The sequence below is a fragment of the Haliaeetus albicilla genome, chromosome 10 (genome assembly GCF_947461875.1).
Source record: "Haliaeetus albicilla chromosome 10, bHalAlb1.1, whole genome shotgun sequence".
Taxonomy (NCBI): Eukaryota; Metazoa; Chordata; class Aves; order Accipitriformes; family Accipitridae; genus Haliaeetus; species Haliaeetus albicilla.
In genome coordinates this window covers 38475302-38497069 of record NC_091492.1, presented here as the reverse complement: position 1 = coordinate 38497069, position 21768 = coordinate 38475302, and the positions used below count along the sequence as shown (strand labels likewise).

Below are 21768 nucleotides of genomic sequence, written 5' to 3'. Positions count from 1 at the left end.
CGCGGCCCGCCCTCCCCCGGTCCCGCCTGAGGGGAGGATGGCGACGGGAGGGCAGCGCTTAGAAAAGAGGCGTTTTATTGGCGCGGGGCGGTACATAAATACAGAGAGTACTCGTACAGGGGGGCTGTACAGGCTCTACAAACATTTACAGCGGCGTTCGTGGGGAGGGGCCGGCACCGAGACCCCCGGGGCCTGGGGTACAGGTCACCCCCCCCGCGGCCCCGCTCGCTGTCTCCAACCGGTCACCCGGGTCGGGGAACGGCGAGGGGCGCGGGTGGGTCGGCGGGTGAAAAGGGAAGAAATCGGCCGCAGCCCCTTTGGGGTTTGGTTTTGGGTTTGGTTTAGGGGTTTTTTTTGGTATAAGGTGATGTAGCAACGAGACTGTGCAAAGAGCTGGAGTGGGGCTGTACGGTGTCAGCCGCCAGCCCTGGGTGTCCGGGCGGACTGGGAACACTGGTACGAGACCGATCAGTGCAGTCGTGAGCAACCCAGGATGGGGAACCTGACTCGGTATGAGCACAGGGAGCGACGGGGCAGCGTCCAGCACTGGCACCCAGCACCGTGGAAGGAAGGGGGCCCCTTGTCTATGTACAAATCGGTATAAAATCCTAAGGCGTACTAGTGATGCAACATAAAACCGGGAGTAGGGCTGTGGCAGGGCCCTGGCAGTCACCGCGGCAGCCCTGGTGAAGTGACCCTGGCAGCAGCCGCACGTCTGCGTTCCTCCGCAGGTACAGTCGGTGTCCTTCAAAGCCCCTGGCTAAGGCTAAGGGAGGCGTCTCGGTGGAAGCCCTCCTCCAAGGCCAACGTCTGGAGCAGCAAAGGGCTGCTGTTGTGAGCTATGTAAACATAGGAAATGCCATCGGATCAGTTCTACAGGATGGGGTCCGCGTTAATTAGGAGAGCGTGATCCCGATCCAGGCTGGCTTGATGGCTTTTGGGATGCTATTGCTAGAAGAGCGTGGCCACGTTAAGTGTTTAGTGGCCGCTCTTGCCTGCAAAGAAGATGGCAGATGCTTTTACATTGATAACAACTGAAGCTGGGGCTGCTGGAACTGGACAGGAGCAAACTTTGTCACTTGTTATGACAGACACCTGTTGTGTCAGATGCTGAGCCTGGAAGGAAGCCAGGAATGGCAGAGGGAACCCTCTGTGTGGCTGCTGGAGGTAAGGGCGATGAAAGGGGAGCGTGGAGGACACAGGCATCCCCCTCATCTGAAGGAGTTGGAGGAAGGTGTACAGCTGAAGAAGTCCTGGCTGATCTGGCGTGGGTAGCCCTCCAGCACTTTCACCTGGACTGGGTCAAACTTCCAGTAATCTCGACCTCTCAGGAAGTAGGCAAAACCTGTGGGTGAGAGAGGAAGGGTTAGAAGAGGCAGGGTTCGTGCAGCTCAGAGCTCTTTCCTAGCATTTTGTCTAGCTGACGCTGCAGCATGTGCAGTACCAAAAGAGAGCCTGGAAGAGGCAGGAGATGCTGCTAGATTATTTTCATTGAACCCAGGCTTGTGGCTTACACTGACTGTTCTTTCACACTGTTTTGGTGTTGATGGGAGAAAAAACAGGATGGATTTTATTTTATATGCCTGGTGGTTTTAAGTATGCTGTACCCATGTAGTGACCTGGCCCTGTGAGGGCAGAGGACGTCTAGAAGCTGAACAGGGCCTATGACAGGGAGCTTGTGAAGACCTGCTGCAGACCATCTGTTACTGTGGGGAAGCTGCCCTGGGATTTAGGCTCTGGAAGCAGCGGGAAGCCATGCCACTGCATCCTTTGGGAAGAAAGAGGTCGTGACCACACCTGTCATCCCAAGCATGCTGGCTGTCCCCAGTGTTTCTGTGGCACTACCATACTGTCTTCAGCATGGGGCACATCTGGGAGGACTAGGCAATACCAAAAGCGGCCTGTTCATTCAGGACAGCTGTCTAGGCTAAAGCGTGGGCATCGTTTCTGCTGTCTTCTCGTCACTTTCTATGTCAGGAGAGGTAACAGCTGGCTAGACTCTGTCCATTTCTTGGTCAGAAGTTTGAATTCTTTCTATCAGATACTTAAGTGTTGATTGTCGCAATGAATAATGATAAAAATTCTCACTTTTATGGGAGAAGCCTCAGTTCTCTACCCACTGGAGGGAGCTGCCCCTTTCTCTCTGCACTATATGGCATGTGCTGCGGCTGGGAAGCGTCCGCTACTACCAAATGTCTAAATCTGCCCAGTTCTTCCAGCTGGGCAGTGGTGTCAGCCTAAGCACCCACCCTAGAGCAGGCCACGTCCCTGCAGCACTGACCAAACTCATCCTGAAAAGCCGCGTCTATCTCCGGAGGGACGCCGCGCCAGTCAGCCATGGTGCGGGGGTAGATGTTGTCCACCTGGCGGGTGTGAGGGTTGAAGCGCCAGTAGTTGCCCCCACTGAAGATGTAGATCTTGTTCTTCTCAGCCCCCCACACCAGAGCTGCCTGCACAGGGGATGCAGGGAGTCCCAGCTCCACAGTCGGGGTGGGACCAGATACCCGTCTCTCACCATCATAAATCCAGTACTGAGAATCTGGCAAGGAGACAGAAAAGGGAGACAAGGGGTCAGAAGCTTTTTTGGTGTCTGATAATTTGGCAGTGAACTGCACAACTGCAGCTGGTGCCTTGGCAGAGTTCCTAGGGAAAGCTGCGCCTGAGAGGCAAAAACCCCACCAGTGTCACAGACACTGTCACTGATGGGTGCCCAAAGTGCCATCAGTGCAAGGAGTTGACTTCCCACCTCGGTCCAACCTGGAGGGTGTCAGTGGTGGGACGAGGAGGACCATTTTAGCAGATGTCTTTTCTCCTATTTGTGAAAGGTATAATAAAAGACTTGGCTGGAGGATGCAGCCTCTGCCCTGCAAACTCAGCGCTTGGAGGAGAACATATGTGGGCATGCACAGGCATAAAGGGGGCATGTGGCTGTAAAGGAGCAAGCTACAGAAATGAGGAAGAAATTGCCAAGCTGAAACAGAGACTGGAAGCATATTTCCAGATTAGATTAAAATGGGAATCTCTCTAATTAGCCTACGGCATGTAATACTTTCCCCTTATCTCATTTTAACTCATGGTAGGAGCCTGCCAATTTTAGCACTGTAAGTCCTAGTGTGCAGGTCAGGTGCTAAGTAATCTGTTTATGCAGGAACACTGCCTGCAGAGCCACGTGGTGTGCTTTCTGGTACTCGGTCTCACAGCACGCAGACGGGGCATGCACACGCAAGGCAGCTGAGCACCCACGTCATTCTGCATCCCCACTACTAAATTTACACTTGGAAAGAGCACTAAGGAAAACAGTGGAGCTGAAACAGGGGTTGTGGCTGGTCTTGAACTCCAGAAGTGGCCAGGAGGAGGTTTGGCTCCCTGTGGGTGACTGGTTTTTAATCCCCGTGGTGGCAGGAGGTTGCCTGGCTCTGCACACAAGCCCCCTGTAGGCTCACTCAGTCTGGGGGTACTACTGAAGCTCTGCATCCAGGCCTCGGAGGTGCAGAGAAGATGCTGTCCATCCCCTGAGCAGGGCCTCAGGGGCACAGGCTCAGGAGTTTCACAACCTGTGAAAGCATCTGGGGCTGTCTTCTGGCGCAGTGCTTCCAAGGACAGCTGGGGAGATGGAGCGAGTGTTTCCTTCCTCCTCCTCTGCAGCATTGCCAGGGCAGAGGCTCAAAACAAGTGTTTGTGTTCCAGAGGAGGAGAATGGCATATCATGGCTGTGTCTAAAATAAAAGTGACCCCTCCTTCTCTCTTCCTCCCCAATATCTGCTAAAAAGTTTAGACTAAACAGAGAAAGAAACAAATAGCAAGGATCACTGGATTGCTGAGGATGCCCAGAAGGTTTTTTCTCCCAGGAACTTGTTGGGTCCTGAATACCCTTCAGTAAAGAAGACGCATTTCCGAGCTGTCTGATCCCAGTCCAGCTCTTACCTTGGAAAAACCAGATATTGCCCAGAGGGTCCTCGAAGGTGGCATCGACAGAGCTGGGGATCCCCTGCCAGTGGCGGGAGGCCAGGGCTGGGTAGCCATCCTGCAGCTTTCCAGCTCGGAGCCGCCACACATAGCGGGACTTGAAGAAGAACAGCTCCCCTCGGATGGTGGACGCGGCTTCGAAAGCTGTGTTGCAGGCATCAGGCTGCACAGACTGCCAAAGCACGGTCGGTCAGGTGCTTGGACTTGTGGGAGCCCCCCCTTACCCAGGCTGGGTTCGACAGACGAGAAGTCCCTGCGCCCAGGCCTTTACCCTGCACCGCATTTGGCCACCCTCACTTTGAGCCCACAGAAGGGCCATACATCCTCCTGATGTCTCATCAGCAAAGCCTGCTAACACCCTCTGCTCCTGGCAGCAGAATCTTTTCCTAAATGCTGTTTAAATCCAGCCCGTTCCTAAGGGACACTGCTCGGAAGAAGACCTCCCAGGCATGGTTAGGCAGAAGGAGGTTTCAACAGCAGGATCCCCTGCCCTCTGGCATCTACAGCACTCGCTTCAGGCATGGCCTGGCCAAACAGCTCCAGGGCTGCAAAACTCTGTGGGTCGCTAATGCAACTGTCCTGCTTTCAGCTAGTTTTGGTTGGGTATGTGCTGCCCAAAGATCCCCTCCCCGCACATCCCAGGCTGGCTGGCAGTGCCAGCCATGGGGTCCAGACCTGGGCTCAGCAGCGTGCGTTGGAAGGCACAGACACCAAACCATGTGTAAGCCTGCTGCTGGCCTCCTGGTGAGGACAGTCCCAGCCGTGGTGTTAGAGGAGGACACGGACAAGCTGTTGACTCACCTCCACGTTGGTGATCTCATTTGTTTCAAGGTCTGGCTGGGGTGGCTCTGCTGGCTGAGTTGGGGTTGGGTCGGGATCCAGTTTGGGTTTCCCATAGAGGTACTGGATACCTTGCTTGTCATCCTCACTCAGGCTTAGTGGGTAGCGGAAGATGTAGAAAGGAGACATTAGTGACTTGGAGACAGCTGTGTGCTGCAGGCCCAGGACGTGGCCAAACTCATGAGCAGCCACTTGGAGAAGGTCAGTGCCTGCAAAGGGAAAAGATGGAAGATGCTTTTGCCTGCTTGTGCGGGGGACGTCTGCCTCCTAGGCTCACTTCTACCAATTATCAGCCACTGACAATGCATTGAGGTATGTTGTAGGAGCTTAATGCCAGGAAAGATAAACCTGTCTTGACTACAGTGCTCACAGGTTGTTGTTCCCAGGGTTTTCCTGGAGCGCTCTGAGTGGATTCATACATTGAGGTAGTACTAGCCTGGGCATGTTGGTAATTTGTAATTCTGTCGCCAGGGGCTTCTGTACCCCACCAGCTATCAGGAAGAAAAGGGTTTTCTGTGTGCTTTTGGGTAGAAGAAATTTGCACGGGGAGGAAGTCTGGCCCATAGAAGTAGATGTCGGGGTGGTAAGGTTAGATTTTGTCCACCCAGCCTTGCAGCAGTTGTTGGCTACAGCAGCAGCATATCAGGTCCCACTTAGATCACATCCACTGTGGAAGATACCTGTGTCAGTGAGGATTAAAACTTGCTAATGGCCATTGTCACACAGACAGCAGAGGGAGCTCCTTTATTGCTTGTGTGTGGACTGTAGCAAGAAGGTGACATTTAGAAATAAATCCATAAAAAATGATCCAATGTCAAGGCCTGGGCCGCCTTCACCAGACTCAAGTAGATTTATGGGAGATCACATTTTAGGAATACATGACCTTGGAGCAACTAGAAAAGGAGAGGGGGAAAAGTCGATTTCAGTATGCAAAAATGTGTCATTTGGCAGGTGTTGTATAGCTTCCAATGGATCATTTTTGAAGTTGATGAATTTCAGGGAAAGCTAGAAGAGAGGCATATTAAGCAGCAAAGCTTCTGAGCAGGGCTGGTTGTTGACAAGTCCCAGCGTATTCATTCACTTTCCCTCAGCCAGAAATCCTCCAAGCTGCAGCCCAAGTGATGAGAAGGGCAGGGATGCGAGTCAGCCAGCCTCGCTGCTCCAAGCAGGATTTCCCTGCTGGCTCCAGGGGAGCAGGTCACTTCTCAGCACTGGGACAGGATGGAATGGGACGGAATGGGACAGGGAGGGATGCAGCTGGGAGGAACACCTGGGAAGGGCAGAGGGGAAGGTGAGCCCCTGTCTTCCTCTGCTGGTCAGCTTTATGTTGAAGCGATGAATTTGCACAGCACTGACTCAATTAAATCGACACATCTAGGTCAGCTGAGAAAGTGGGATTTCTATGTCAGTGATTTATGACAAACTTTCAGACACTTCTGTTTAGCTTGGCAGACTCCTCACTCGATGCTTTCCAGTGTTGGCAGATCAGCTGTGCTATTGTCAGATTCTCTGGGGAAGGTGAACAACAGCACACCTGAAGGAGCTGTGCTGGGCAGCATCACTGTGTCCCTCACAGAAGGTCCTCCACATGGAGTCCTGCTTCTTGCACAGCTCTGGGGTGACCCCAGGGCACACCTTAGCCCTCCTTGTACTTCTGCTCTCCCGTCTGTAAAATGAGGCTAAGGATTTCCCCGTCTCACTGAGAGCTGAGTCAAGGATTTATCCATGTTTATATTGTAAAGCTCTTTTCAGCATATTAAATGGCAATTAGCTGCAAAGAGCTTTTACAACATTTATTTATGGAAGACGTAGAGGAGGAAAAAAAGGCCATGGAATAGGGCTGGTTTCTGACGGGAACTGGCATCCATTTTCAGTTCCTGGTTTGCCTCCAACACTGTCTCTGTGGGAGAATGTAGGAAATTCTTCAACAACACAGGCAGCCCCAACAGATGGTGAAAAATGGCAGAGCCCACCTTTCTCTCAAGAGCAGAAACACTTCTGCAGAAATGTCTGGTGCTCTCTGGTTCTTGTTTTGGGTCAGCATGAGCAGGGTCGGAGACATAGCGGTCCTGTGCCTGACGCAGAGACTCAAGTTGGCGTACAACTGACAATGACGTGGACTTTGGGGGAGCCCATCTGAGCCCTGAACGTGGCGAAATGTTTGGGAAACCTCAGAGAGGCAGCAGTTTAACTTGGGCTTTGTGATTGTTTCTTTGTCCCTGTAGATAAACTGGGAAGGAGGAGGAGGGGCTGACCTGGGTTAATTTTGGTGGGTCTTGCAGAAACTGATGCTTTGGGCACTGATCCAGATGGTCCAAGGCGGTACTGCAGTACCTCATGAGATACTGTGACACCAGACCCTGAGTGCCCAAGCAGAGAGCTACCAGCTTGGATCTATTATTAGCAAAAAAAAAAAAAAGAAAAAAAAAGAAAAAAAGAGTCTTGACTCAATGTGGTGTTGTTTATGGTCAGAGCATTCCCAGGCTACGGGGACAGAGCTGGAGCCTGGGTGGTTTCCCTTTATGGACTTGTTTGAGGGCAGATGGTGAACAGTGCTTGCAGGGACTGGGGCTGAGGCTGTCCTTTGGAAGACAACCGTGTCACCTGGTGCTTGAGCCTCAGTTTTCCTTCATCCTTCCCTTGCTTTATTTCTAATGGCTCCTGCCAATGCTGGGTGCAATTCTCAAGTGGCAGGGCACATAGCTGGGCAGAGGAGCTGTCTCTCTTTCTTTCCCCACAAAGGGGGAGCCCACCAGGCAGCCAGGGTCCTGGTTGCTGGACACTGGCTTTGATGTGGCTGAAAGATGACAAGGAAAGACCTCAATACTAACAGTAGGCTTGTAAGTGGTGGGAGGCGACAATGCACACCACAAAAATGATTGTTGCCTCTCAGTTTTACAGGGCCCCTGTTCACATCACAACGGAATAATTTCAAAGCACACCGATAAGCATCCTGGAGCGTCCACAGCTCCCCTTGAAACAGTACCGTACCCAGGTTGTTCCCAATCGTCCAGGTCTCATCATAGTCAAAATGGACGTCTCCCTCCCGGTGTGTCTTGGGGAAGAATGCGTGTGCCAGGATTCCTCCGGGCCCATCAAAAGGCAAGTTGTCTCCATGCCAGTACCTGGAGGGAAGACACGTTGCACCTCAGACAAACTGTCACGTACCTCCAGTGAACAGCGTTGTATGGCCGAAGGTGGGGAGCCACTGCGAGGGGACAGCAGCTCTCACTCCCATCCCATGTTCATCCCACCAGTCCAGATCAACTGCTCGGAGCCCTTCTGATTGCCACAAACCCACTTCTGAGGAAGCAGAGCTTGGTCACACCAAGCATTGAGGAAGCAGAGCTCGGTCACGCCAAGCCCTGGGGAGTTCGTACGTTTTCTCAGGGATGTTTCTCTCCTCCCCCTGTTCAGCTGATCATGGAGCCTAAAGAATTAAGGAGATGACTGCTCAAGCCAAGATTAAGTCAACATAGCTGAGTGGTGGGGGGATGCGGAGGGGCAGCCGGCAGCGAATCCAGCCAAAACCTCAGGTCCTCGCTCAAGCCAAGCCCACTGTTGAGTAATGAAGGTAACCCATGAGAGACATGGCCACTTTAGAGAGCTGAAGGAGGCACAGGCAAATACACAGCATGCAAATTGCATCACTGCTTGGATGGTCTCCACTGCCTTTATTAGTTCTGTGCAAACACGCAGCAGAGGGAAGTCTTTGCCCCCATGCGTATTTTGCCAAAAGTGAATTTCAGGCCAAGAGCCAAGATTCATTTAACCAAGAAACTGTATTTGTCTTTGGGCAGACAGTTACGTTGATCAGTCAAGGGACAGGATGGAGGACCTGAAGATGGAAAGTCAAAACAAATGCTTAGGAAAACAGTCTGTGGGCAGAGAAACGTAAATATACCAGGAAAATTAATGAATGATCAGTAACAGTACTGTGCACCGCCAGCATGGAACAGCTGCACTTACACCAAGCAGCCCACAACTGACAAAAAAAACAAACCCCAAAACATCCGTGTCTGAAAGCAGAAGTGAACCTCCATTTAAGTGCCTAACTTGTGTGCTGGCAGTTCTCTGCTCTGGTTAGAGGCTTGGGGTCTTGCGTGGAAGGTTGCTTCTCTGTCTGGGAGGAGGGTGCTGCTGCCCACCATGCTCACCTTGTGAAATCGATGACGATGTCAGCCCGTCCCTCCTGCACCTCAGTGAAGGTCAGCGGGGTCACATCACTCCACACTTTCAAAGCTTCCTCGATGGTCCTTCTTACTTTAGCTTTTACAAGTTGCCATGGGAACCTGATAATTCTGAAAGGCAATGGACACTGGATGAGGAGAGCATCAGCCGCTGTCCCATGGACACTGCTGTCGTGAAGACACTAGCTGTAGGATCAATGTCACTAGGGCTGCCACTCTCTCTCAGCACCAGAACGTTTCCAATCCATACAAGCACTGCCCCGGCACCCTCTTCCAAGCAACATGTGCAGCAGATAAATGCCATTAGTATTGAAACCCTCTGGCTGGTGGGCCCAGAGGTGAGCTCTCTGGAGAGCTTTGCAGATCTGTGTTTTCCTGAAGTGCTGCAGCATTTCCCAGGTCTGTCTCCTGTGGGTCCACCCCCACAGAGGTGCCTGGGAGTGGTGTGATGTGATTTCTCCTCCTTAATCTCTGCATTTTTTGCCCCTGGAAACCTGGGCTCACTCAGAGCAGCTGCTGCCTCTTCTGCCCTCCTATAACATAAGCAGGCTGTAAGGTCTGCCACAGATGGAGCTTTCTTTCCCTTAACAGTGTTGGTGTGTGTTCATCTCTGCTGTGTTTCTTTCTTTAACATTGTTACCAAAAAAAAAAAAAGAAGCCTTTCTGTTATCTACAGGCCCCTAACACTATGAGGAACTGTCTCCTGCATTTAATTAAACAGAAAATGATTTACATGCTGTCAAGGTCCATACAAGTGTGCTCACTTCTCCACTCATGCCCCTGTGGGCAACTGGGGAGGCAGCACAACCCTCCCGCAAGCCTGTTGAGCAGATTTGCAATTGAGAATGTGTGGGGTGATTTGGGCAAAACTTTACACTGAAGTCGTGTTTATGGGAACATCAATAACAGCTGAATAAAAAGGTCTTTTTAAAATAAACTGTGAGATGAGCCCACAGCGGGGTGGCTGTAGGGGCAAAGGTACAGCACGAGAGGACTGGTGTTGGAGGCTCGGCTCGGCACGTGTCAGGGGTTTGATGTAAGGAAGTGATTGTATGTGCACGGGGGTGTTGATGCGGGACTGAGCGAGGGGTGATGCAATGGCGGTGCAGAATGCGTTTGGGCAGGGGTGGGTGGGCAGCTGTGTTTATGGGAGGGTGTGCATGAGGGGATGTGGAGGCGCTGGGTACGACTCTGCTGGTGGTTCAGCATGTGGCTCCCCTGCCCCCTGGCTGCCCTCCAGCTTTTACGGTCACATCACAGCGTGCCGCACTCCAGGGAACATCAGACTGAGAGGTTTGGGGAGGGAGAAGCAAACCAGCCTGACTCCCGTTTTCAGGCCTCTCTTACTTGTAGGTGAGATCGGTCTTGTCCCAGCGTCCACCGGAGAGGACAAACCGCTTCTGCCGGTTCCGCCCGTTCTGGCCATCTGGCAACACTGGGAGGTCCGGCACGCCACAGCGCGGTGGGTTCCAGCGTGCCACCTGCTCATCCGCACCCACCGGGAAGCCCTTGGCAGGCACACCGGTCCCCACAGCATTCACCAAGGAAGACAGCCAAGGACTCTGCTCCTTCCAGGTGTGATGCTTTCGAGACATGTCCTAAAAGGGAAAAGCAAAGCCATGACTTCAGTGTCTGGGAAGAGACATCCTGATGCAGGGCGGTGAACATCTGCCCACAGCAGTCCTGCAGTGGTGAGTTCCTCTGCCTGGGGCTGTTCCCCCACTGCTAGGGCACTAACTGCTCCCCACAAACATCCTCCGTTCCCTGGGCTCTGCTGCTCTGAGGCCAGGTCGCACCTGGGAGGCACTGTGTCATGCCATGGCACCCCCTAAGCACTGGGCTATTTTTGGTCCACTTTTCCTTGGCGGCTGGCCGGCAGGAAATGCTTTTGCAAGCAGTGGATGAGAACCAGACCCTTCAAGAACGAAACAAATCACTAGGGAGAAAATTCTCCCCCTTTGCCCCAAATCCTTTATTCCCTCCTGGCCCTGGGTAGAGGTGATATTAATGGGAGGAAGGCTTTAGTTCCCAGCACACAGCTGTGCTCCCTGCTGTTGCTTCCATGGTGTCCCCTTGCTGTCCTGGCGTGGTGGGCAGGCTCTCAGCATGGCTAGGGAACATCACAAGCTGGAGAGCAGGACACATGGGCCTGGGGGGTGACTTAGCCCAGCCCATGGGGCAGAGAGCAGCAGTGACTGTCCCTGCAGCCCCTATCACTGCCTGAGGTCACCGATTCTGCAGAGTGAGGCACAGGACCATACACCCCTGCCTCACTGCGCCTGTGACTCTGCTTGGGGATAAGATCACCTGGGCTCTCCCACACTTATTTGGAAAAGCACGGTTCCTCTTGGCAATGTAAATTAACGCTAATTAGCTGCCTTCCATTGGTTTCCCACCTGACAGGAGGACTATGGGGCCACCATGACATGACCCAAGCGTAATCCCCAACCTGCTGTGAGGCATGTGGGGTGAGAGACGCTTGGTCCCTGCATCACCATGCAAGCCAGAGGACCAAATGCGGACTTTTTTGCTTGATTCTGTGCAGGCAAATTTAAAGGTGTTTGAGCAGCAGGAGGAGCTGAGATGCAGCAGTGATGCATCTCTACTCAGACTGGCAGGCTCTGTCCCACAGGCCTCCAGGGCTTTAGGGGTCCCCTTCCTTCCCCTGCAAAGAGCTGCCTTCTTCCAGGCCAGCTCTCCTGGCTGCCCTGCCGGGGACACAAAGGTCAGGATGGCATGATGCCAGAGCTGCCATGATGCCGTGTAATCCGCGTGCTGCCGCCACTCTGTTCCCTACAATGAGCCCATTCATGCAGGCTGGAATGAAGTGTGAAGCCCTTGGCATTAATTCTGCTACTGAGCTCCCAACTCTGCAGTGGCCCTGTGCCTCTGAGCGATGCACAGATGGAAAAAGGAGCAAGGGAGGTCACACAAGGTGCAGTTTAGGTGTCCGGCTTTTCGTGTGTCTGTCACCACTCCAGCCTGCTGGCTTGTCCTCCCCAGCCAGACGGACAACCTTGGTGGCTTGGCACCTGCCAGCCTTTGCCTTAGAAACCATCAACCCAATCCTGGTGTCCCAGTGCACTTTCACACACCACAGGAACTGCACCATCAACACATGCAAAGAGAGAAAGCCATTTTACATCCTGAAGAGCAAAGCCTACCCAAGCCAGCAGCCATAGCACTAAGAATCCATCCACTGTTTTAGTGGAAGGATGGAGTACGAGCTGGCCTGTCCCAGGGGATTCTGCAGCAGGCTGCTCTTGCTGAATGCTGGAGCCCTGCCTGGTCAGAGGTACCTGTCTCTCCAAGAGGAGCTCTCTGCAAGCTGCCTGACACCCTGCCTGAGCTGGCAACTAGCATCTGTGAGGGACAGCTGGCAGGAGGAGCTGATAAGGTTCATGTCCTGGCCAACACCTTGCTCCCAGCCCTGACGAGACCCTCTGCCAAGCATATAATGGCAGCTGTGTCACCAAAGCCCAGCCTGGAGGGCCACTCGGTTCCTTGCTCCTGGGTGCGCTCAAGCGCACCCACTGCCACCAAAGGCAGGTCCTGTCGCCCGAGGACATGCGGTGATGAACGTGTCTGGTTTCCCAGGACCAGGAGGTGCAGGACAGCTACTCCAAGGCACATGGGGAGAGCAGAGATGGACCCTGGGGAGAGCCCTTGCTGTGCAACTGGGAGCACTGGGAAACCCTCAGTAGCTGCCCAGGTAGGTGAGCAGGCTGAGGCTGACCCAGATGGGCTTGCTGCTGTTTTTTTGTCTTGCCTATGTGCGCGTGCGCGCGCGCGCACACACACACACCCCCCCTGCCCCGGTCTCCTGGGAAGGCCAGTTGTTGCCTTACCAGCTGGGGGCACTGGCATAAACTGGAGATTATCACTTTCCTCCAAGCAGGAGTAGAGAGAGGAGGAACTGCCTGTTTTCTTCTGGCCCCAAGGGATTCCATGTTCAGAGGCAGACCAGAGGTAGGTTTTCTCTCTCCTCTTTGGTTACCTCAAGGCCACTGGCCTGAATCCCAGCTTCCAGCCATCCAAACCCCACCCTGCCTTAGGCAGGAGCCTCCCTGCCTCTGCCCGCCTGCCCTCTGCTGAGACCGGGCCCTGGGTGGGGATACAGCGTGACCCTACGAACGGCACTGGGTGGAAGCAGGAGGCAAGACCTGCCCTGCTGCCCCGTGTGCTCACTGTGCCCCTAGACAAACAGCGAGTCTCTCCCTGTCGTCACTCCACCGACATTAGCACCATGGCAGGAAAGGGCTGGAAAATGCCACTGCAGGCACAGCCAGCAAGGGGAAATGTGACGGGCAGAAACCACTTGCCAAACAATGCTCAGGAGACACGTCAGGCTAGAGATTTCGGTCTCCTTGGCTGGACACACCTCGCTGCAGGCACTTCCCAAGGCTTAGATAATGTGTCCTCTCGTGTCCCCTTGCTAAGGTTGCATCCTTCCCACGCAGCACTGAAGCCACCCTCTCCTGGGGAGATCCTGCTTTGTTCTCCCGAGCTGTGGTATAATGCCCCAACTGTATGCTTAGGGGTTTACTTAGGGCTGTGCTGCTGCTGAAGCTAGTACAGATCTATGAAGAGAGGATGAGGAGGGCACTGGCTGCTGGGTAACAGGGTATCCCCACTTCTCCCATCCCACCATCAGAGGGGAAACAATTACCGATCAGGGTATCCCCACTCCTCCCATCCCACCACCAGAGGGGAAACGATTACCGAAGACAAAAGCAAAGGAAAATCCCTGCAACCCATGGCAGGCGTTCAGACTAGCTGAGTGCAGAGCCAGATCTGAGCCTCTGGCTAAGGGTGTGCAGCCACTTGCACTGCCCTTCCCAGTATAACCTGCAGTCAGGGGTGGCAGCTGAGCATGGGAACAGACAGGTCTTAGCCAAGGGAAGAGGCCAGCGCTTTGCAATAGAGACTGAGCAGCAAAATCTCTGCACAACACGAGCACAGAGGAGCAAAGCTATACACAAAGAGGGCTGTGCTGCAGGCTGGCCACAGCTCCTCACAAAGAAAGTGCCTCTTCCTGCAGCCTTGTGACCAAAAGGCTGAGAGGGAACAGGAGGGAAAGGACAGATCCCATGGGAGAGCAGAAACCACAGCGGAGGTACAGACTGCCCACTCAGTTCCTCGCAGCTTTATCAGCCCTCAAGTGCTGTGATACAACAGCCATCACTTCTGGGTCTGCTGGGGCCAGATGAACACCAGCCAAGCATCCCAGGAAGTGTCCCAGCCATCCCGAGGAGCCAGGAGCATCTTTAACCTCATTGTGTTGGGCAGCACTCGCTTTCCAGAGCCTCCCAGGAGGAGAAGCAGCCGGAGCAGCACAGTGGAGTATCAGCAACGCTGTGTATAAATAACCTCAAGAGTGAGGCCAGTGCCTGGTACTGACAAAACCAGTGCTCTCCTCTGCCTGGGTCCATCCTCTGCTGCCTGCCCTGAACTTAAACTTGTCTCCTCTGTTGTGTACCTAATTACCTGGGCTCCTGCTTGCTTCTGCAAGGAAAGAAGACCCCTCTCCCCGTCAGACAGGAGCGACTGGACAAGTTACAACGCGAATCCCATCAGTCTTGGATACTTCCCCTGTCACTGGGGGCTGTTTCCTCTTCTGCTAGGGGATGAGCTCATGGGCTTTCTCCCCACCTCCCTCTCCCTTCTATTGCTGCTTTTCCATTTCTCCCTGCTTTCTCCTTCTGTTACTCAGAGTGTTTGTCGAGACCCGGGTGTTTGCTGCCTCTTTGGCTAGTAGCATTATCCTCCTCCCAGCTACAAGCCTGCACCTCGGAGCACTCCTGCGCTTAGTTCGACACATGGGGAAGGAGAGCAGAGATGCCTTCTCCTGCAGTTCTCAAGTAAGACAGTTCTCTCACCCCATTTCTGTCCACTGTCAGGTGGCTGTGTCCCCCAGGGGCTCTGGACACCCTGAACAGGCTGCAGCAATATTCCTGCCTGAGATCAGCACTGTTGTCCTGAGGCACAGAGTACCATGGCCGGCTTTTTGGCCAGCCTGCCTCTCAGCCCAGCATAGATTTGCAGGGGTTGGATTTGAAAGTGCAGCTACAGCTGATAGTTAGTGGTAAAACTGGAGCCAGCTCCACTCTAGTCAGGTTGTGTCCCAGAAGCAGGCTGGCCTGAGAAGGTGCTAATGCTGCAGGCGAAATTTCATGGCAGATACAGATTATGTTTGTAGTCTGGTCACACCCTGGGCTAAGCGTGCTCCTGGTCAAGGCACTACTAGTGAAAACAATGGAAACTTGGTGGAAACAATGCCTAGGCAAAACCACCAGATTTATTGATCCTACCTCTCCCCCAAAAAGGCAGAATTTCCCAACGCCTCTAACTATGAATTCTTTGCTTACACAAAATACTTCTGCTACAGGACTGGGTCCTTCATATTAGGCTGCAGCCTGGTCCCGCTGCAGACAGAGCCTGAGAGAACGCAAGGGCTGAGGCCAAACGTTGGCCAAATGAGGCCAAACGGGAGGTGCCGCAGTGCCTGGCCGCGCATACACAGTTGGAGGTTCCTCTCCACTCACTTCCCATACTCCGTGGCACCATGAAGCACTACCTCCTGGGGCCTGACAGTTTGTTTCCGGAATATTTAGGGGTAGTTGTTGTTGGCAACGAAAAAAGGAAAATGTTTATTTTTCCTAAGCAACGTGGAACATAAAACATTATGGACTGCAAATGTTTATGCCCACAGACAGAATGAGAAGACCCAGGCTGTGATGTAACAAGAGAAAGCAAATGAATAAACACTGCAGGACTATTTTTATTATCAGACACTTTAATTACGTGACAGTTTGTGAGTCTAGTCCATCAACACCACAACCAAGCTGCTGGTGTCACCCAAGCAACAGTTTGCCAGAAACAGGCGTACTTACAAAGCAAACAAGCCCCAGGATGCCAGGATAGCAAAAGGTTTCAAGAGCCCTTAATCTGATGACCTAGAAATTCCCTTGAAACCAAGAAACCGCTCTAGGATGTGACACACTCCAGGCAGAGGAGGAAGGGGGGTTGAAAAGTTTTGTTCATTGTGCAATTACATCCAAACTAAGGTGAGCAATGACCTACCGGTGCCCAGCCCAAGGACAACAGCCAGGATATCTCCCACTGAGTATGGCCACCTGGCTGCAGTGCAGCCTTCTCCAGAGCTATGGGTGGATGTTCTACCCTCGGGGAGTGTATATGCTGCTCAGACGTGCAAGCTGGGATCTCCAAACTCACAACACAAGCACTCTCCCCCTGCCCAAAGTCCTGGAGATGTCTGGGGGTTTTTTCCCTCTTCGCTAATTTTCACAGAGCCACTTTTGTGAGATGGTGATGTCTCTCCTGCCCAAATTCCACTAAAGGAGAAGGTGCGGTCACCTGTCTGTCCTTGTGGGTCTCATCTGCACCAGGATCTCAGTGAACCTCTAAAAACATGTCTGTGGTCCTCAGTGAATCCCTGAAGTGCTCTGCTTTTCATTTTGCTGGACAGCTATGTGCAGACTCAGCAGTACTTCCATTCACATTACAGGCTGAGCCATCCCCAGTGTAAGAATATCCAGGATCACTTCATTTACCTGTCCGTGTATTTGGGATTAGTAGGAAAGAGCTGACAGCGTCTCTGGTGTGAAAAGTCTCTGCAGGACAATTTTTCCACGGAAGATTCTTTTTAAGCAAGACCTACACAGTGCACCCTTCCTCTGCTGAGCCCCCAACTTAAGGTGCCAGGGCAGGATACACATGGGTGAAGCAAGTGAAGTGCAGCATCAGCTGGAGTGAGGGATCCTCCCCAAAGTGTTTTCCTCCTCCCTGCTCTCTTCTCCTTTCCCGGTCCACTTTGCCAGCTGCACACCCCAAGCCTTGCCACACTGCAGGGTGTGCATGTGCATTGCATGTGAAAGCACAAACACAACAAACCCGCTGGAGAATAACTGCTTACATGTGTCTTGAGTCTCTCCCAGAGCAGAGGATAAACATGCCTAAAATTACCCCAACGCTCACTGCAGTTTTTAAATAGCCAAACCAAAGAGTGCAAATCAAACCCTTCCTGTGGGAGCTGCCTGAGCCCTCAGCAAGACAGGCGACCTCCCGGGCTGCGGGGAAGGCAGCACCATGCTTCCAGCGGGGAACCTGCTGGGTTCAGGGTGAGAGCTACAGGATATGGCTCCCGAGGGATTATGCTGGCAGCTGGGAGGGTGCCCACCACTTCTCCACTGAGAGAGTTTCCCAGCAAATGGACTGACTTTGATTTCCCAGGGGAGCCGAAAGCAATGCAGGAATTCAATGTCTGCGCGTGCACTGCCCCGAGGACTGCAGATCTTTTGTTCTCAAGTTTTACAGTGGACACCAGACACAGCCTGTATTCTGCTCTCAGTTTTCTCTTTCTTTCTTTCTTTCGGCGTTAATGTAAAAGTGAAGGAGATCTACAGGGTTTGCTACAAAAAACACAGGTCCTTCTGCAACTTGCCCTGTGTAGCCTGGCTTTAAAATGAATCTTAGCCCTTGATTCCCTCCCCCCTCAGTTACTGCTATTGTGACTTGTTACTGGAGCACCAAATAGCCACGGTGCAGCATCCTGCAGCGCCTAGGCTGGTCCTTGGCCACCCCATCTACTAGCACAGCTCAAGGAAGTCACCGTTGTCTGTCTTGTAGGCAAGTCTCTTTTCCCAGTTCAGCCCCTCAGCTCCTTTCTCATTCATCACCCGACAGCAAAAGGTTCCCAGACAGGAAATTAGCTGCTGTTAGACACAGGGAACATCTCTCTGTGCAGAGAGACTTAAAGTAGCCAGAGAAGTGAAGATGCGATGGTATGGCAGAGCTCTCTAGAGAGGGCAGAGAGTGGTATGTGTGGGCCACTGTCAGCCCAGTAATTCCACTTCAGCCATTCTGCACTGACATCCGTACCCTAGCCAGGAGAGGAATGGGGTGCGCTGCTGTCAACTTACTTATGTCATGTGTAAGAGCAACCACCGTGATGCTGGCTTTACCTCAGAGGCAGTAGAATAACCTTCAGAAGCCTAGACACCAGATAAGCAACCCAAAAGAGCAACTATTTGGGATGAGAGAACTGCTATTTGAAAGGATGGGAAATCATCTGTCCATTTCCAACCCCAAACCAATGCAGCCACTGCCTCTGCAAAGACTGAGTGAAATATAGTGATCTGAAACCCCAAGCCCCACATGGCTGGTCAAACACACAAGCACAAGGTGTTCCTGAACAAAACATACCTGTAGGAGCATCACCTGGAGTTACTCCAGCCAAGAGGAAAGTATTAGCACTCATGATGCAGAGCATTAGCCTGGGATGAGGAAGAAACCATCTCTGGGCAGCGGACTGAGAACTGGGGGGACCTTCTTCAGGAGTGTGATGGTGGCTTAGATGGACCAGGAGCCTGGGCAGACCTGGACCCCTGCATTAACTCTGTGCTCTTCAGCAGTTCGGTGTATTCCCCCCATTCAAGGGGTACTGGCCAATGCAGATGAGCCCCAGCAATCTCTGCAGTCAGTCAGCAGATGCAAGCACCGGCAAAAGGAAACGAACCGTGCACGTCGCAGCTGGACCAGACCCAAGTTCAGACGGTGCAGAACCCAGGCTGGCTCCCCTTTCCCCGGGGATCCCACACAGGTCCTTGCTGACAGCAAGACCGGGACCAGAGGCCACGGAGGTCCCTCCGGGAGCAGCAGCTTCACAGCCTGCACACGGCAGAGCGTGAGGCACCCGCCAGCCCAGCCAGCATCCTCACAGGAACCAGTGGTCTCCGGCTTTACGCAGGTGGAGCTCTGCCCTCCCAGCCTGCCACTTGCTGCGTTCAGACGGGGATGAAAAATCCGCCGAGCGGTGTCATAACCGGGGTGCAGAGTGCCACCGCCCGAGCGCTCGGCCTCACCTTCCTCAGAGGCAGAGCGGAGCGAAGCGCAGTGACATTTCCTTTGGAATAATACAAGCGCTTTGGGGGCCAAGGCTGCTCGGTGCCAAGTCCCAGCCCACAGCATATTTAGCAGCCAAGTTAGAAAGTACTCAGATGACAGAGCTGATAATAAAACCATCGGCAGAACCTGAACTAATCCCCTTGGGCTGCTACTGGGCATTCACTCTGTCATTATTTTATGGCACGCTAGCGAAGCGCATGTATATAATAACCCAATTACGCACGCACACATTCCCAGCACAAGGAGCTCTCTGTCTTCTCCCGTCCCCCGAAATCCCTCGCCATCCGCTGCTCTTCTCCGGCAGCGGCCGTCCCTGCTGCTGGCAGCTCCATCCCAGGTGCTGGGATCTGGCAGGCATGTGCGGGGAAGAAAAAAAGAGAGCTCCGCTGCTCCCCTCTTGCCTGCGCGGTTGATTCAGCCCTTTAGCCTCGTCTCCCCGTAACACTTCTCGGAATTGCCAGCGCAGCATGCGGGGGGGGGTGGTGGTGGTCTTAGCAGGCAGCGAGTGCTCTGCTGCCTTTAAAGGAAGGGGGGATCCCGTGTCCTCTCGTAAACCCTCCTCGTCCCGCTCCCTGGTTTTCCCTTGCTGGCTCCGCAGAAGGGAGCACGCTTGTGAAAACTTCCCTAACGTGCCAAGAGGAGCTGGGGGGGTGCCCGGGTGGGGGGGCACACCGCCGGGACATCGTCCCCCGGCCGGTGACTCCCGGCAGCGCATCGCTGCTGCCCGTACCGGCATCCCGAGAGCGGCTTTTTTTTTGGGGGGGGGGGGGGGGATGCTCCCCTCGGAGCTGTACCGGAGAGCCTCGGGGGGAGAGTATCGGGGGGATTACCGGAGAAAGAGTCCCCGGGTGGTCCCGACTCACCGGCTTGTGGCGGCGGGCGGGCGCGGCGGGGGCGCAGTGCAGCAAAGCGGCGGCCAGCAAAGCGGCGGCGGCGGCGGGCAGCGGCGGACGGACCATGCCGGGCGGCGGAGAGGGCTCGGACATGGGGCGGAGGCGGGGGGGGGTGTCCCCCCGCTGAGCCTTTTATTTCTCCATCTCCCCCCCCTTTTCCCCTCTCCGTGGCCGCCTGCCCTCCTCCTCCTCCTCTTCCTCCTCCTCCTCCCCGCGCCTCCTCCCGCTCCTGCCTTTTGTTCTCCCCGAGCCGCGGCTGTACGGGCCGGGGGGGACACGGCCCGGCAGCATCGCGGGAGGGGGGTCCCGACCGGCCCGCCCCGCTCCGCCCCGCCGCCCCCGGCGGCAGGGCGGAGCGGGGCGGGCCGGTCGGGACCCCCCTCCCGCGCCTGCCCACCCCTGGTCCCCATCCACCCGGTCCCCGTCCCCCCACCGGAGCAGGTTGTGGAGGTCCCCTCGGCCCTGGATTTCTCCCCCGGGGGGGGTGATATTCCAGCGGTTGGAATGACCTACGGCCGGTGTCGGTGCTTCCAGTCCCGCAACCGGTTTCTGTCTGGGTTGGGATGGCTTTGAAGGGGTCGGTTTAAAAGGTGTCTTTCACCCCTCCCGCCTAGGGGTGCCACAAACTTCTCAGACCTCCCAGTCCCCGGCTCATCTCTGGGTTTTATGTCCCCGCATCCCTGCTTTGCCCGTGCAGGGCTCCGCTGAAGGCATCTGCGCGCATCCAGCCTTCGCCTACCATTTGGAAGAAGGCTTTCCCTGCGCGGGATGCTGAGGGAGGGGAAGGAAGGGAGCGGCTCCCCATTTTGGAGATGCCAAAGCCTCCATCTGCTCAGCCACCTGGAGATGGAGGCAGCAATGTACAGATCTGGTTTCTCGGTTCCTGTTTCTATGGGAGAAGCCCTGGACTGTGTCAGCATCCCCTCAGCAGACAGAGTTTAGCTGCAAATTGTTTCAAGAAATGTATGCAAATAAGAAAACTTTGATCTCCAGCTGCCTGGGCTGGTGTGCAGGGAGTGGGTAAGGCTTCCTGACACCCCGGACTGTATTACTGTTTTATTTGTCTGTGATCAGTTGTTCATGTTTTGTTTTATGGGAACCATACTGAGGATGTAAATACTGGGTACGGTAAGCAGATGCGAGAAGAAAAAGCCTGCTCGCGGCCATGCTTGGAAGGTGCTGCAATGCCTAGCTCGTGAGCTGTTAGTGAGATGTCCCCACACCAGAGGAGTGTGTTTGGCGTATCGCCGAGGCCTTACTTGTAAGAGGGGAAAGGGAAGGAGGGAAGAAGCAAAAGGGAAGAAGCAAGGAGCTGGTGTTCACGGGGGTCAGACTTTACACTGTGGAATTTACCCTTCTCCTGCTATTCTGGCTGTGCCTGGGGAATGCAGAGCAGATCCTACTTTCTTGCCTTGCTCTGAGCCAGACAGCTGGGTCCCAGTGAGAAAAGCTTTCCTGCCTTTGTCTCTCTTCTCTTTAGTGTCGTGTCTTTGAATGCTGGTGTCTCTGGGAGCTCGGTGCCTTCCAGCCCATGGCAGTGGAGCCTGTTGATGCCCTGGGGAAGCGGGGAGAGGCGTGGGAGCAGCCTGTAAGGCAGCGACAGGCAGTTTGGCTCTGCCTAATAAAGGGAGACTTTTGAAGGGGGTGTTCTGGGAAACATGGTCCTTGCAGAGATGGGACCACGTGTGAGAACTGCTGGCTTCTGCCAAGGCACTTAACACAAAAGAAAGTGCATGGTGTGTTTGGGATTACAAATATTTCCCAGCCCAGCAAGTAGATGTTTAGCAGCAGGAAAATGGCCCACTGGGCGGGTTGGGGGCTTGTGTGCCCACCTTGTGCAGAGCACCCTATGCGCAGCCTGCAGAAGTCTTTTTTGCTAGCGCTGCTGTGCTGGGAGGTCTCTCAGCCACTGTCTGTCCATGCAGCCCTCATCCCTACCTCAGTTTGCAGCT

General features: G+C 54.1%; 1 protein-coding gene across 1 annotated transcript; it reads right to left on the bottom strand.

Annotated features, from left to right (window-relative positions):
• Nucleotides 1-116: 116 nt before the first annotated feature.
• Nucleotides 117-19932, bottom strand: MMP11 (matrix metallopeptidase 11). The gene is made up of 8 exons (XM_069795105.1): nucleotides 19787-19932; nucleotides 10344-10594; nucleotides 8964-9107; nucleotides 7798-7931; nucleotides 4768-5015; nucleotides 3925-4138; nucleotides 2282-2539; nucleotides 117-1345 (listed from the first exon to the last, which is right to left on the bottom strand). Exons 1-8 carry the CDS (start codon nucleotides 19907-19909, stop codon nucleotides 1212-1214), a joined length of 1506 nt encoding a protein of 501 aa, XP_069651206.1. The 5' UTR covers nucleotides 19910-19932; the 3' UTR covers nucleotides 117-1211.
• Nucleotides 19933-21768: the final 1836 nt, after the last annotated feature.

Coding starts and splice junctions, on each gene's coding strand:
- MMP11 (XM_069795105.1), bottom strand. CDS start 19,909: ATGTCCGAGCCCTCTCCGCCGCCCGGCATGGTCCGTCCGCCGCTGCCC. Junction 10,595..19,786: donor CCGCCCGCCGCCACAAGCCG/GTGAGTCGGGAC, acceptor TTTCCCTTTTAG/GACATGTCTCGAAAGCATCA. Junction 2,540..3,924: donor CAATATCTGGTTTTTCCAAG/GTAAGAGCTGGA, acceptor TCTCCTTGCCAG/ATTCTCAGTACTGGATTTAT.